The sequence below is a fragment of the Marmota marmota genome, unplaced genomic scaffold (assembly GCF_001458135.2).
Source record: "Marmota marmota marmota unplaced genomic scaffold, marMar, whole genome shotgun sequence".
In the NCBI taxonomy this organism is placed as follows: domain Eukaryota; kingdom Metazoa; phylum Chordata; class Mammalia; order Rodentia; family Sciuridae; genus Marmota; species Marmota marmota.
This window is the reverse complement of record NW_026000222.1, coordinates 1093667-1106818: the sequence shown is the minus strand read 5'-3', so window position 1 is coordinate 1106818 and position 13152 is coordinate 1093667. Positions and strand designations below refer to the sequence as shown.

The window sequence follows — 13152 nt, the reverse complement described above, 5'->3', positions numbered from 1 at the left end:
CGCGGTCACGCACAGACCCTGGGGGCTGGCCACCCACTCGCGCGGCTGAGAGTGCAGAGTTTAGGGTGGGTGGAAACCGGCGGAGCTGCAGTCCACGCTGCGCGAGCGCTGATCCTCGGAAAACCGTCGGACGCAGGTTACACCTGGCTACCACCTTTCCTAGCTCGGTCCTCTGCAAACCGAGCACAAGCCCTCAAGTCCATTGCTGGCCCACCTGAGCAGCCACAGCGGGGACCAGAGTCAGTACCTGGACAGCCCAGCACAGGCAGCCTGGGTAGAGTGGCCTTTCCTCCCGGGACAACGCTGTGGGAGTGTGCCCCATACCTCCCGAGAGCTGCTTTAGTTGGGGTAAAGGCAGCCTGGAACTCTGGGTTCCCCCGAGTGTGGGCAGTGCAGTTAGAAAGGGCGAATCCCGTGTTCTGCAATGCCTGCAGCGAGGCGAGGCCGGGCTAGCGCTCCCCCTCCCCTCCTCTGTCATGTGGAAGGAAGAGTAGGGGGCAGTCTGTCTACTGTAAATCCCTCTCATCCCAATGTTTCAGGACTTTGGAGGCCTAGTGGGCAGTCTCTGGGTGGGTGGTCACTGCACCTGGCAGGTCCTTGAGAGCCACAGGGCATGCCCTAACTGGGTGCCTCCCTGGCATTGTTTTTGACACCGCCTCCCAGGACTAGAGATTGAACCCAGGACCTCTTGCATGTTGGGCAAGTGCTCTATCACAGAGTGACACCCACAGCCCTTTTTAAACTTTTTATTTTGAGACAGGGTCTCTAAGTTGCCCAGCTGGACTTGAACTTGCCATCCTCCTGCTTCAGACTGGGCGAAGCAGTAGCTGGGAAAGGAGGCGTGAACCTGTAGAAGGCTGGGGACAGTGGGGAAGGAGCTGGTCTCGGAGCACCTAAGTTCCTGTGGTTGTGGGGCAGGAACAGCTGGGGTAGTGTCACCCCTGCTTTGCCAGTGAGGAAGCCAAAGCTCTTCGGGGTCAGGGAGCAGCGGAACTGGGACCGACTAGCACCCCAGCCACGGACAGCTGAAGACCATGCCCCTGTGGCTTGATTAGGGAGCATGTCAACACAGGTGGCACTCCTGAGGAGAAGGAGCACTTGTCCTGCAGCAGAGCCTGGCACTCTGTGCTGATGTGGTCTCAGAGGACACGCGTCTGCCTGCCACTCATTCACCTGCTCCTTGGCCTGGTAAGGTTTCTATTTGTAGCCTCTCTTACTTTTCCCCTCCTGGACACAGATGATGCCTGCAGAGGGCTGTGCCAGCCCTCCACCCACATGGTCCTTCCTCACCCACCCACCCGCTGGCTGTGTGGCCACCAGCCCTGGCTTGGCAAGTTTCTCTCCTGACCCCAGCCTGAGGCTCACATTGTAAGGCTCCTCTGGCATGCCTGTGGGGGCTGCCAGCCTTGCCTGGGAATTCCCCAGAGTGCCTGCGGGCCCTGAGTCCACCTTGGGGTGGGGCCAGTGGTGCCCCAGGGCAGCCACAGCACATCACCCCAGAGGAAGTCTGAGGTCCCATGACCGTCAGTGGTGCCTCCTCACGGCTATGCAGGCTCATTCCTCAGCTGTGACTCACGGTTGTGTCCAGGCTGGCCCTGCAGAGCTTGTGGAGGAAGACCTCAGTGCTGGCCCTGTCCCCACATGTGTGGCCCCAGGCAGGAACCTGGCTGTCTTCATCTGCTCAGTCTTTCTGTCCTAAGGGGTTAAACCTGCATGCCCGCACGGGAAGCCCCTTCCCCAACCTGAGAAGGCCCTGCAGTGCCCGAGGTCCTGGCTCTCTTCCCTGGAAGTCTGGGACCTGAGGATGACGGCCTGCTGTGGGCTGACCACCCCCCTCCAAGGCCCTCCATCAGACACTCAGTGCAGTTTTCAAGTGGAGTGTGTAGCCTTGGAGTGGAGCTGTGGGTCAGGCTGCAGGTCAGGAAGAACGTGCCACGTTCTGTTCTTGTTGACAGTTGTCCCCTTGCCTCAGTGTGTAACAGTGCCGGATGCCCAGTGCCCACACCATCTGTGCACACATGTGTGTCTGTAGCCCATGGAGTGCCCGCCTTCTTGCTAGCAGGCCTCATGGCCCGCATATTGCCAGTGGCAGCCCTGGTGATGGACAGGTGGAAACAGCCCTTGTTAGGTGCAGTTTGCCTGTGGCCGGGTCCACAGTGGGGACCACCAATGCTTGTTGAGCTGGATGGAAAAGAATCAGGGCCCCCAAACAGCCTGGCCTTGCTGGAACACCTGCCCTGTGCCCTAGGGTCCTCTGAGGGCATGAGACCCCTCTGTGCCCATGGCGGGGGGACGTGGGGAGGTACAAGGCCCCAGCCTGAGCCAGGCAGCTGGGGGCTTAGATGTCCTGAGAGGTGGGGCAGAGGCTGGCACTGTGAGGGGCAGCACAGTCCTCAAGGGCAGGTGGGTGTGATTAGACCCAATCATGCTCTGACCTGGGGCAGCCCCACCATTGTCCAAGGTCTGTGGAAATTGGAGCCCGATGCCTGAACTCCTAATGGCCTGCATGTGCTTGGTCATCCTCAGTGAAGGGAACTCACTACCACTCACAGGTGCCCACACCATTTGGGGCCTGCTAGAGGTGAGTGGTTCCTATGATGTGGGGGTCCTGGGAGATAGACATGGTCCCTTAAGACAGCCAGGCTGGGGGCTGAGGAGGGGTGCTGGGGAGGGCAGAGGGGCTGGCAGGAGGCGCTCTGTGTGCTTGTATACTCACACACGTGTGCAAGTGTGTGTCTGTGTGCTCCTGTGAAATTCCAAGGAGCAGGATCAGATGTGGCCTGGAGGGAGTGAGTCCAGGGCCATGAAGGGAGGGCTCCGTGAGGTGAGGTTCGCAGCATGGTCCCAGCAGGGAGCTGGGTGCCCACTGGGCTGCTTGTCAATCAGGCAGTGGGCTTAACGCCTGGTTCCCTGCAGGTGTTGGAGCCATGGAGATGTTTTGCAGGCCACCTTTGTCATGGAGGGTTGGGGGGGCGGGTCTCCAGGGCACTCGATGTCCTTTGCTCACTCAGTCAGTGTCTTGTGCTTCTCTAGACCAGCCACAAGGAGGACAAAGGCCAACAAGGCCAGCCTGTCCTGCCAACAGCGCAGGGAGGCCTGTCTCTGGGGTTCACAGCTCACTGTAGCCTTGCTCCAAGGTGCTGAGACCTGGGGGCCAAACACCGCAGGACCCAGCGCAGGCAATCCCTTCTCCACCGACCTGCATACTGAGTCACCTGCCACATTCAGCAGGGCTCCTGGTCAGGAGACTGGCCAGATCTGCAGGTCTCAGCCACATTCTGCCAGGCGGCACCCCCAGTGGCCCTCCAGGCAGGGCAGGCTTCAAGGCAGCCAGGACACTGCCCTCACAAGAATGGGAGCCAGCATGGCTCTCTCTAACAGAGCTTCCTGCCCAATGTGCCCGAGAGAGGTGGCTCCCAGCTTGTCCATATCTTGGCCTGTCTGCCTGAAGACAGATGGTCGTGAGTTGAATTACCAAAAGATGCTGGAGTCCTCCCCGTCCCCATGCCCAAGACCTTATTCAGAGACAGGGTCTTTGCAGAAGTGACCAGATCAGGATGAGCCTGTCAGGGCCAGCTCTAATCCAATGACTGGCATCTCATAAAAAGGGGAAACATGAACTCAGACAGACCCCAGGGGAGGCCACGCGAGGCACAGGGCCCAGGCTTCACAAGCCAAAGGCTTGAACTTCCAGGAGCTTTTGAGGCCTGGGCTATCCTCTCAAGGGCCCTGTCCACCTCTGTGCTAGACTCCTGACCTCCAGAACTTACAGAGGCGAGATTTCTGGGGTTCCCACCGCCATCCCTGGCACCTTGCCCCAGCAGCCTGGGACGCTCATGGAGACAGCATCCTGGATGGACAGAGCTGCAAGCTGGGGCTTGTGCCTGACTCTGAGGCCCAGTAGGATCATCAGAGCTTTGTCTGTGGTGACCCACAGCACATCTGTCCAGAGCTTGTAGGAAGCACCTCACCCAATTCCCAGTGGCCCACTCCTCACACACGTGTGCACCCGCTTCCCATCTCTAGGTGCTCCTAGGGTCAGGGAGGCACAGGTCTGCAAAGAGCCTCACCAGCCTCAGCTCCTCTTCCTGTTCCACAGATGGAGAGAAAGTCCAAGCCCAGGGCTCAGGGTCCTATCCGCTTCCTTTGCCTGAGGTTCTGCCCGGGAGGCCACCCTAGGTCTTCCTGTTACCCTGCACAAACTACCCCAACTGCTTCCCAGAGTCTGCACTTAGAGACATCCCTTGGGCCATTTTTGTTTTTGTTTTGCTGTACTCAGGTTGAGCCCAGGAGTGCTCTGCCACTGAGCTACGATCCTAGCCCATTTTATTTATTTTTTGAGGCTGATCTTGAATTCGTGTTCCTCCTGCCTCAGCCTCCTGAATAACTGGGGTCACAGGCACATGCCACCATGCCCGACTCATTTTGCTTTTTATTTTGAGATATGGTCTCACTAAATTGTTCAGGCTGGACTTGTGTTGAACTTGTGGTCCTTCTGCCTTGGCCTCTCAAGTCCCTGGGATTACAGGAATGTTCCATTGTGTCCAGCTTTGGGCTGTTTTTGAAACGTCCTTGGACTTTATCAGTCCTTGACACCTTGCTGTGAGTGAATTTAAGCCTCTTTCCCCAAAAATGTGTTCAGTGAGGGGACAGAGGGAGAGTCTGTTGTCTGAGGGAGGGTCATGGGAGGGAGGGCAGCAGTGGCAGTTCAGCCTACCAGGTATTTTGTGTCCAGGGGAGGGGGCCTGAGCCTGAACTGTGGCATGAGGACAGCTCCCTTCTCCTCCCAGGTGCTGGGGAGAACAGTCCTGGGGGCTGCCCTCTCAGCAGGGGTTCGGCAGGTGCTCTAAACCTCCTCACTCATGAAACAGAAGCAGCTACTTCTGTTTCTCTGGGACCTCACAAGCCCCAGATGAGGTCTTCCTGCTCCACAGAGCGCAGGCACTGGTCAGACGTGCCTGAGGGGCCACGGCCAGGGCTGCTAGCACAGGCAGGCAGCATGAGCTGCGGCAGGGGGACCTGTGCACACTGGCCGATCTGCAACACTGGCTGGGTCTTGTAGACCTATTGTGTCCACCTGCTGCGACGGAGTGCACAGAGCTCAGGTGACATGGAAGTAGGACTCCCAGACAGTTTCTGAGGAATCCTGAGTCTGGTGCAAGGTGCCGGGTCTGAGGTCAAGGACCTCTGTTCTCTGAGCATCTGCCTTGGGCTGGCTGCCTGACCCCTTCCTCGTGGAGAGGCTCCAGGTACCTGGTGGCCTGGGGGCACTTTCTAGGAAGTGGGGTGCAAGCTCCCACACCATTGCATAATCTGAAACTACGGGCATGTTGCTGCTGGCCTGGGCCTGATTCCTTGGACCCTGTAGGGAACAGAGCCCAGGCTCCTGGGGGTGAGGCCCACCTGGCTTCCTGCTGAGCCATGCATGCTTACATGGCTCAGGGTAGAGGGAGACCCCCGCCTAGAGAGGGTGGCTTGATGTGGGCCGAGGGGCCACCTGACAAGCCACTGGCTGATTTGCCTGAGGCCTGCGAAGGCTGTGCTGTCTCCCAGCCCTGCTCTGACAACTGAGCGGGGGACTGAGGCTATGTGGCAATGCCCATGGAGGGAGCACCTCCACTGGATGCCATCCTGTGGCCTTGCTCGGGGGGACTGGCCCCAAATGCTCCAGACGCCAGACCAGGGGAAGGGCAGAGCAGACCCTCTCGGCTTTCCCACCTGCTCCCAGAGCCTTAAAGCTGCCATCTGGAGGTTGGACGGGGCGGGGCGGGTTGGACTCCAGTGTTTGGAAAGGAAGGACAGGTTGGGAGCCAGGAGCGGCATGACCCCCTGGCTCCTCCTCCTCCTCTTGGTGCTGGTTCCCTCTGGTTTAACTGGGGTGTCTGTTGTGCATGTGGCAAGCTGGGGTTACTGTTCATCCAGGGGAGCCTGGGCCACCTGGTCCTGGAGGACACTGGCCCATCTAGCTGGGCCCATGGAAAGGGCTCCCCTCCAGCCCTGCCCCTCTGTGACATCCTGACCCCACCTGGGACAGTTTACCTTATTCCCTCCCCAGGCTCTTGCCTTCCAGGTGCTCAGGTCCCCTCTGGGCCCCATTTGGTCTCATCCCAGGCACCCTGCACACAGGCACTCACAGGAGGCCAGCAGAGCTCCTCCCTTCCTTCCCTTGGTGGTGCAGACCTCAATGACTTGGCAGACACTGTGGCCTCTGCAGATGAGACAGAGAAACTTGGTGGCGTCTCCCTGCGGGTGGGCGGTCAGCAGAGAGATGTTGTTGAGGTCAGGCCCTGCTGAGACAGGGCTTACCTCTGGGCTGCCTGGGCACTCGGGGTCATGCCCCATGACGACTCCTCTGTCAGTGGCATGCAGGCCTGGGCCTGCAAGAACAGCAACCTCAGTTCCCACGGGACAGCAGGTGGCTGCCCAAGGGTGGCAGGCTGGGCCAGCAACCAGGGGGTGAGCACAACCAGCCCTGCTCTGAGGGCTTTCGGCCTCACTTGGTTCCAGGGTGCTGTGTCTCTGGCCTCTTCCTGGAAGGCAATGGGGAGCACAGGCTGGCTGAAGTTCTGCTGATGCCCAGAACCCAGAGAGGGCCTCCCAGGCACAGAAACTGCTTAGCAGATGGCAGAGGAGGTGGAACTCTGGGGTCTTCCACAAAAGCACCTGGAGGCCACTCTGCTCGTAAAGGTGTGCACGCTGACCCAGCAACCAGGTGCCTCGAGTTACAACCCGTGGGTCGTGGGCCTGTCTGGTGCACGTCATGCTCTAAAGCTCCGCAGAACACCCTCCCCTGAGAACGGCTGTCCAGAACAGAGATCTGCCTCTGGTCGCCACCTGGGAACCCAGGGACCAGTGCGGCACCTGTGAGCACGGCCACAGGGAGGTGATTCTGGTTGACCTGAGGGCACAGGCACCCTGTGGCCGTGAAGGTGGCCCCTCAGAGGGTTCTGAGCAGCTGGCCCAAGGCCTGTGACCCAGGAACCCAGCCCCAGGCCAGCCAGAAACAGGAGCCTGGGGGGACATTTCAGAGGGAGGCGGCCTGGCCAGGGTCTTCTCAGTGGTTCTGGGCCCCTACAAGAGGCTAGGAAAGCAGGGAAAGGGCACCTGGGGCGGCACAGCCATAAGCAGCAGCTGCTGACTCAGAGGAGGGCGGGTGCTCCCAGTGTCCTCACCGGGCACTGAGGACAGAACCAACACAGGCCTCTGCAGATGCTCAGAAACATTTAATTTTTTTTGAAAAGACAGCAATAATTTATGCCATGGACACAACAGGAGAGCCAACAGGTGTTTTCTGGCGTGACCCACCACCCAGCAGGCCCTGCCACTGTCGGATGCAGTCTCTGCCTGGGAAGGATGTGGCCTGCTCTGGAAGGTGACTCTGGGCCGAGGCCAGGACCTGGCAGAGGAAGCCCCACACTGCACGGGCCACCCTGTGTCTGTAGGCATAGCCTCGCAGGCAGCCAGGGAGGGAGCGGTGCCTTCTCCTGGTTATCGCCAAAGAAACCACCAGCAGAGCCCCCGCTAGCAGCAGCCTGGGGATGCCACCTCTGTTCCCTCGCAGAGGACACCAGCTGCCTCTGGTTCCAGAGCACCTACTGCTCCTGCACTCCACACACCGATCCCTTACACGTTTTTTTTTAATCTTTTTTTTTTAAAAATATAATTTTGTAAATGTTCCATAAAAATACTATTCTTCCTAGTCAAACACAGATATTGCAATATGAAGGTAACTGCTTTGTCTTTGCTCTATAAAACGTGAAAAGATTATCACATGGGATAAGATAGAAAAACGCTGGGGTTTCTAAGTATCACAAAAGCCAGTACCAGGTGCGCATGTGGAAGCGAGCTGGATGCCCGACGGGCGGCGGGTCTCCTCCTCCCCATTCCTGCTGGATGCCAGGCAGGCGACGGGGCTCCTCCTCCCTGTTCCTGCAGCTGCACACCTCAGGGCACCCCATGCTTCCCAGCAAGGAGGACATCGTGGCTTGGAAGAGAGCGACTGCTCTAAGTCCCAGATGGCAGCACCTGCCCCTCAAAGCACCGAATGCCCAGCGTGGCTGGCCAGGACCCAGGCAGCCCTGCTGATGGCAAGGGGTAGCCAGCCAGGTCCAGCCCTAGAGGCTCTTGGATGAGCCCTCCTCATGCAGGAGATCCCACTTGGCCCGGTGAGGTGTGCTCCTGGGCAGGTGTTGGGGCAGGAGAGCAACAGCCCTGTTCCTTGAGGCGGGAGGGCGTCCTGGACCCCAGGCTAGGGGCAGGTGGCTGGCTGCACCTTCAGTTCTCAGAGAGGGACAGAGCCAGGGCGGCCTGGAAGGCGGCTTCTTCATCGATGCTGTAGTCCTGGAAACAGCAAATGGAGATGGGCAAGGTCACAAGAGCCCAGCTGACCCCTGCAGAGCTGGGCTACCTCCTTGTCCCAGCTGCCCCACACAGACTCGCTCCATTGCTTCAGGTCTCCCTGTCTCCCTGAACACGGCTCACACCACAGGACACCTGTCTGCCTTCCCTAGTTCTGCACTTAAGCTGATCCTGAGGGCGGCCTGGTCTCTGCAGAGCCCGGCAGTCTGCAGACACTGCATGCCCTGACCGTGCTCCAGGGTGGATGCAGGCATGGGAGTGCTGTTCTTGCCTCCGATTGTAAGAACTGGGGTTTTGAGATGACAGGCAAGCCAGAAGGCTCCGAGACCTCCAGCAGTGGGCCGGAGTAGGCAGGAGTCTTGGGTGGCTGGAGGCCAGCAGGGTGGGAGGTGGAGTAAACAGAGAGGAGGGGCTGCCCGAGGAGAGAAGAGGCTGTGAGGGGTCCACAGGCCTGGAGGGGCTCCCTTCCAGACCCACTGCAGAGGAAGACAGAGCAGAGCTCTGGGGAGGAGTCCTCTAGCTCCCCTCCAGAAACACCTGGGAAGCCTGGCCCACCTAGGGTGCTCTGTCCCCCAGGTGCCGCCTCAGGGACACTAGAGCACCTGTGGCTGCTCTGGTGCCTGGTGTCCTCTAGTGGCCCCTGTGCCTGTCCTGCTCCAATGGGGCCCCTCAGGTTTTGTTCTGGCCTTCTTGGGACACTTGGGCCCTAAAGCTGGCTGGGTCGAGCAGGAGGAGGGAGGGGTGTGGGCAGGGCACCCACCACGAAGGTGTCATAGGAAAACTTGTGCCGGTGCAGCAGGTGCTGGAGGAAGTTGGCGCTCTTGTAGCTGGGGTCGCCCCAGGGCATGGCGGAGCAGATGGGACACACCTGGAACAAAGGGGCCAGTGTGTGGCCAGGGCTTCCCACAGGGAACTCGACCTCCACTGCCCAGGGACACATGGGGGCTCATGAGGGTTCACTGTGGCACTCACTGCACCCCAAGACTGACATGCCACCATCCCTGGGATCCTGGGAGGCCCTGGGCAGCTGGGCACCACAGGCTTGGAGGGAGCAGGCCACCCAGGCAGTCCCCGCCCACGGCCTCCCAGCGGGCGCTCACCACGCGGTGGGGGTCACTGCGGTGGCTCTCGACACAGTGCTTCACCAACTCCTGCTGGTCCAGGTTGCGGGCGCCGCAGTAGGGGCAGGCGAAGGTAGACCTGTTTGGGATGTTGCTGGTGGAGCAGGAGGACAGTGAGCAACTGTGGGGTCAGGGAGCAAAGGGCACTGCCACCCTGCTTCTCTCACACACAGAGTGGCCAGCCTGCCCTCTGCTCTGTGGGCTCCCGACAGGAGTCAACTGCTGCATGGCTGCAGGAGCATCGTGGTTGGCAGGCAGGAGGCAGAGCTGGAGCCCTGAAGACCACCAGCCCACACCTGCCCACACATCTGCAGTCTCGGGTCTGACTGCTGAGAACCGCACAGGGAACCACCTCCCTCTCCCCCACCCCGGCCCAGTGGGGGTAGGGGGCTGTGGCCAATGGGAAGACCCTGTGCTGCCCACCCTGGGAGGTGCCATCTCTTAGTCCATCCCCCCGCCTGGTGTGGGTCCCCATCTTGGCTCCCACACCTGAGCTATCCCCATCTATGAGTGGCATGGCTTCCCTAAAATCACTTGCCCCCTGAGCACCCCCAACCTGCTCAGAGATGGAAAGGAGGGGAGGCTTCCCACCTGGGGATGGGCTGGGACGTGGGTACCACAGGGACGAACTTGGGGCAGTTGGCCATCTGCTCCTGGACCTTCAGGCAGGAGGAAATGTGCACTCTCATCTTCGCCAGGGTGACCTAGGAGACAGGCAGGGAGGTGAGGCTGGCTCAGTCTGCAGCCGTGGCCACGCCTTCTGCTCCTAGAGACCTGGAGGCCCTAGCAGCTGCATTCCAGCAAGGGGAAGGGGCATACCTGCTGAGGGAACCAACTGGAGACACCCCAATAGGTCACCTCTGCTGGAGGGAGCGCCCCAGCAGGACACCTCTGCTGGAGGGAGCGCCCCAACAGGACACCCCTTCCAGCCGGCCAATCCCAGTCGCCTTGCCCTAGCACCTCAGTCTCCCCTGGCAATTGGACAAGGTGGCAGGCTCTGCAGCCTGAAGCCTCCCCTCCCGCCCTGCCCCAGGAGGTCAAGCGTGTACCTTTTTGTGGCAGCCCCGGCAGGGTGCCTTGTAGGAGGACAGCTGCTTCTCCACATGTGCAGCCTTGTCCACTTTCTTTGGGTCAAAGGGCAGGCGGCAGAGCGGGCACAGGGGGGATGGCACCTGCAGGCACGGCTGGAGACACTCCCCACAGAACCTGCAGGGGACATGGGCCTGAGGGCTGGTGGCCAGCACGGGCCTCATGCACTAGCACACAGGACTAGCTGTTCAAACATTCCTGGAGATGACTATGCCCGTGCCCAAGGCCCACCAGAAGGATGGGCACCATCTGGCTAAAAGATGAGCAGGGTCCCCTCCCAGCAATGGGGCTGCTGTGTTCTAAGGCTGGGCAGAGTCACGGCTTCAGCCTCCAGCACACGTGGCCCTACAGGAGGGGGAGGTTCTGTCCCATGGGCTCCTAGTCACGGTGACAACAGAACCTCAGAGGGCAGGGGACAGCCTAGGGGCACAGAGAGTAAAATCACTAACAATTGTGGGAAGGGCCCTGGACTCACTGGACTGCACAGAGCTGAAGCTGGCCAGTTTGTCAACTGGGGACAGCTTCCTCGGCAGGAGGGGCTCAGTGACAGGAAGGGCTGTACTTGGGCTGGCTCAGGTACTGGACACACACTCAAGGCAGAGGTCCCCTGTAGCCCCTGAGCTCTAGCCAACATCACCTGGAGAGACTGTCCAGAGCCCTGCTTGCTGGCAGCAGGGGCCTGGCCTGGCCTGCCCACACTCCAGCCTGCGTTCACAACACTTCCACCTGCCGCCTGCCAGGAGGGGGCGCCAGCTGCACAGGATGACCTCAGCACAGCTTCACCAGCAGCACTGTGGGGACAGCCCGCTCAACAAAGCACCTGAACACAAGGACACAGAGTGCGACTCCAGCCCTGAGGACGGAGCTCAGTTGGAGGAGGCAGAGCTGGCCCAGCCCCAACAGAAAGATGGAGACTTTGCAGACTGCAGGAAGTTCCCTGCACGCTGAGCAGGCTGGCCATGGGGTATGGACGGGGAAGCCAGGCTGGACAGAGGGGATGTGGGAACGGTCCTGAATTTAGAGATGACTCAGTTAAGGTTAAGGTCAGAGTTCCTCACATGATCTCATCCCCTCTCAAGAGAAGGTCCTTCTTGTGGTGCCCAGAGCTTGAGGCACCTTCGTCCCTCTTCCTGCCTTCTGCCACCTGGCTAGTCAGATTATCCTACACCTGAAAGGGGCAAGACTCACCCTAAGACCTAAGGACTTCCAGGACACAAAAGTTCCTATGAGCCTTTCCTGCAGAGTAGAGGGCCTCAGTCACTTCCTCCGAGTGGGGTGGGGGTGTCGCCAGCACCACGTACCACCCCCAGTGCTGTCCCTGGCCCCAGGGTTTGGTGAGCCTGAGGAAGGGGCTGGCAAGGCCAGTCACAGGTGTTCATGGTGGCAGACAGTGGCAGCATCCAGCTGTCCAACAGCGTGTAGATGTGACACTCGTGGAGGAAACGTGAGAGGAGCAAAGCACCGATATACATGGGCCTGCTCGGGCCTCGCCTGCTCAAGGCAGAGGTCCCCTGTGGCCCCTGAGCTCTAGCCAAGGGCGACACCAAGGCCATGTGCTGTGGACGGGGCTGCCATACGAAGTTCCAGCAGACACACCCAACGATGGAGGCAGACCTGCAGCGGCCAGGGCTGGGGAGGACAGTGTACACTGGGCTCCTTTCCAGGGCGGAGTGTTCTACACCATGGGGAGTTTGTGTGACTGTGTGAACGCACTGGCTTCCATCTCAGTGGAATCCTTACTACCCATAGCAGGCAGGGCCACACGAAAAGGTCAGGCTGAGTCGCAGCCACTTCTTCCAGAAGGCAGCATGCCCTGTACTCCTGTGCAGGATGCAAGAAAGCTCAGGAGGAACCTGATCCACCTGTGGGGTGACTCCTGAGTCACAGCCCTTTAGGAGCAGAAAGCAGACTAGAACACTCACAGATAAGGCACAGCTCTTGACCAGGTGTGAGTGACTACCACCCTGGCACACGTGGGCCAGCAGCCGCAAGCAGCAGCTTCCCCCACAGAAAGTCCCCCTGCGTCTGCTTAGGGTCCTCTGCAGCCCAGTAAGGTGGCTGAGAACGGTGGGAGTGGGGCCAACTTGCCTAGCATTTGGGACTGCCCAGGCTGGGCTGCAGGTCAAATGGCACCAACCAATGTCACTTTGCCCTGGGCTCCTGTACACACCAGGGAGCTAGGAAGGGCCAATTTCAGAGAGCCACAAGGCTATCAGGCCTGTCTTCTCAGGCAAGCCTGACAGCTGTCCCACCGCAGGCTGCCTTACAAAGGCTTCCTGGGCAGCCTCATGGTTGTGTGTGTCCTGGCCCACTTGCTTCTGGACTGGATATGGCTCACACCCTAGGCTGTTCCTTAGGCAGCAGGCAATAGCTCCTTTGGGGCCCTAAGGCAATGTCTGCGAGCTGCTCCATTGAGGTTCCTCTTGCCCAAAGCTCAGGCTTGACGACTCCCCTACCATCACCTCCTCTGCCTCCAGGCAGGGCCCCTCTCACCACAGGGAAGCCAGTCTTCAGAAGGGAAATGGCTCTGGAGCTCAAGGCAAGGAAAGAATCAGACCATCAGTGAACTTTTAACAAGGTGACA

General features: G+C 59.8%; 1 protein-coding gene across 2 annotated transcripts; it reads right to left on the bottom strand.

The window, feature by feature from the left end:
* Positions 1–7204: 7204 nt before the first annotated feature.
* Positions 7205–13140, bottom strand: Rnf166 (ring finger protein 166). Of its 2 annotated transcripts, none has more exons than XM_048792635.1 (5): positions 10529–13140; positions 10071–10183; positions 9459–9600; positions 9119–9226; positions 7205–8340 (listed from the first exon to the last, which is right to left on the bottom strand). In XM_048792635.1, the coding sequence occupies exons 1-5, from the start codon at positions 10730–10732 to the stop codon at positions 8275–8277; spliced, it is 633 nt and encodes a 210-aa protein (XP_048648592.1). In that variant the 5' UTR covers positions 10733–13140; the 3' UTR covers positions 7205–8274. The 2 variants fall into 2 exon arrangements, with proteins under 2 accessions (XP_048648592.1, XP_015351449.1); XM_015495963.2 differs by having other exon boundaries at positions 9459–9573; positions 10529–13137.
* Positions 13141–13152: the final 12 nt, after the last annotated feature.

Bases quoted from the DNA above. Each gene is read 5' to 3' on its own strand.
- Rnf166 (XM_048792635.1), bottom strand. From the start codon at position 10,732: ATGAGGCCCGTGCTGGCCACCAGCCCTCAGGCCCATGTCCCCTGCAGG. The intron at 10,184-10,528 runs GTACACGCTTGA...CCTGTCTCCTAG, and splicing joins GCCGGGGCTGCCACAAAAAG to GTCACCCTGGCGAAGATGAG. The intron at 8,341-9,118 runs GTGGGTGCCCTG...TGCTGTTTCCAG, and splicing joins TTTCCTATGACACCTTCGTG to GACTACAGCATCGATGAAGA.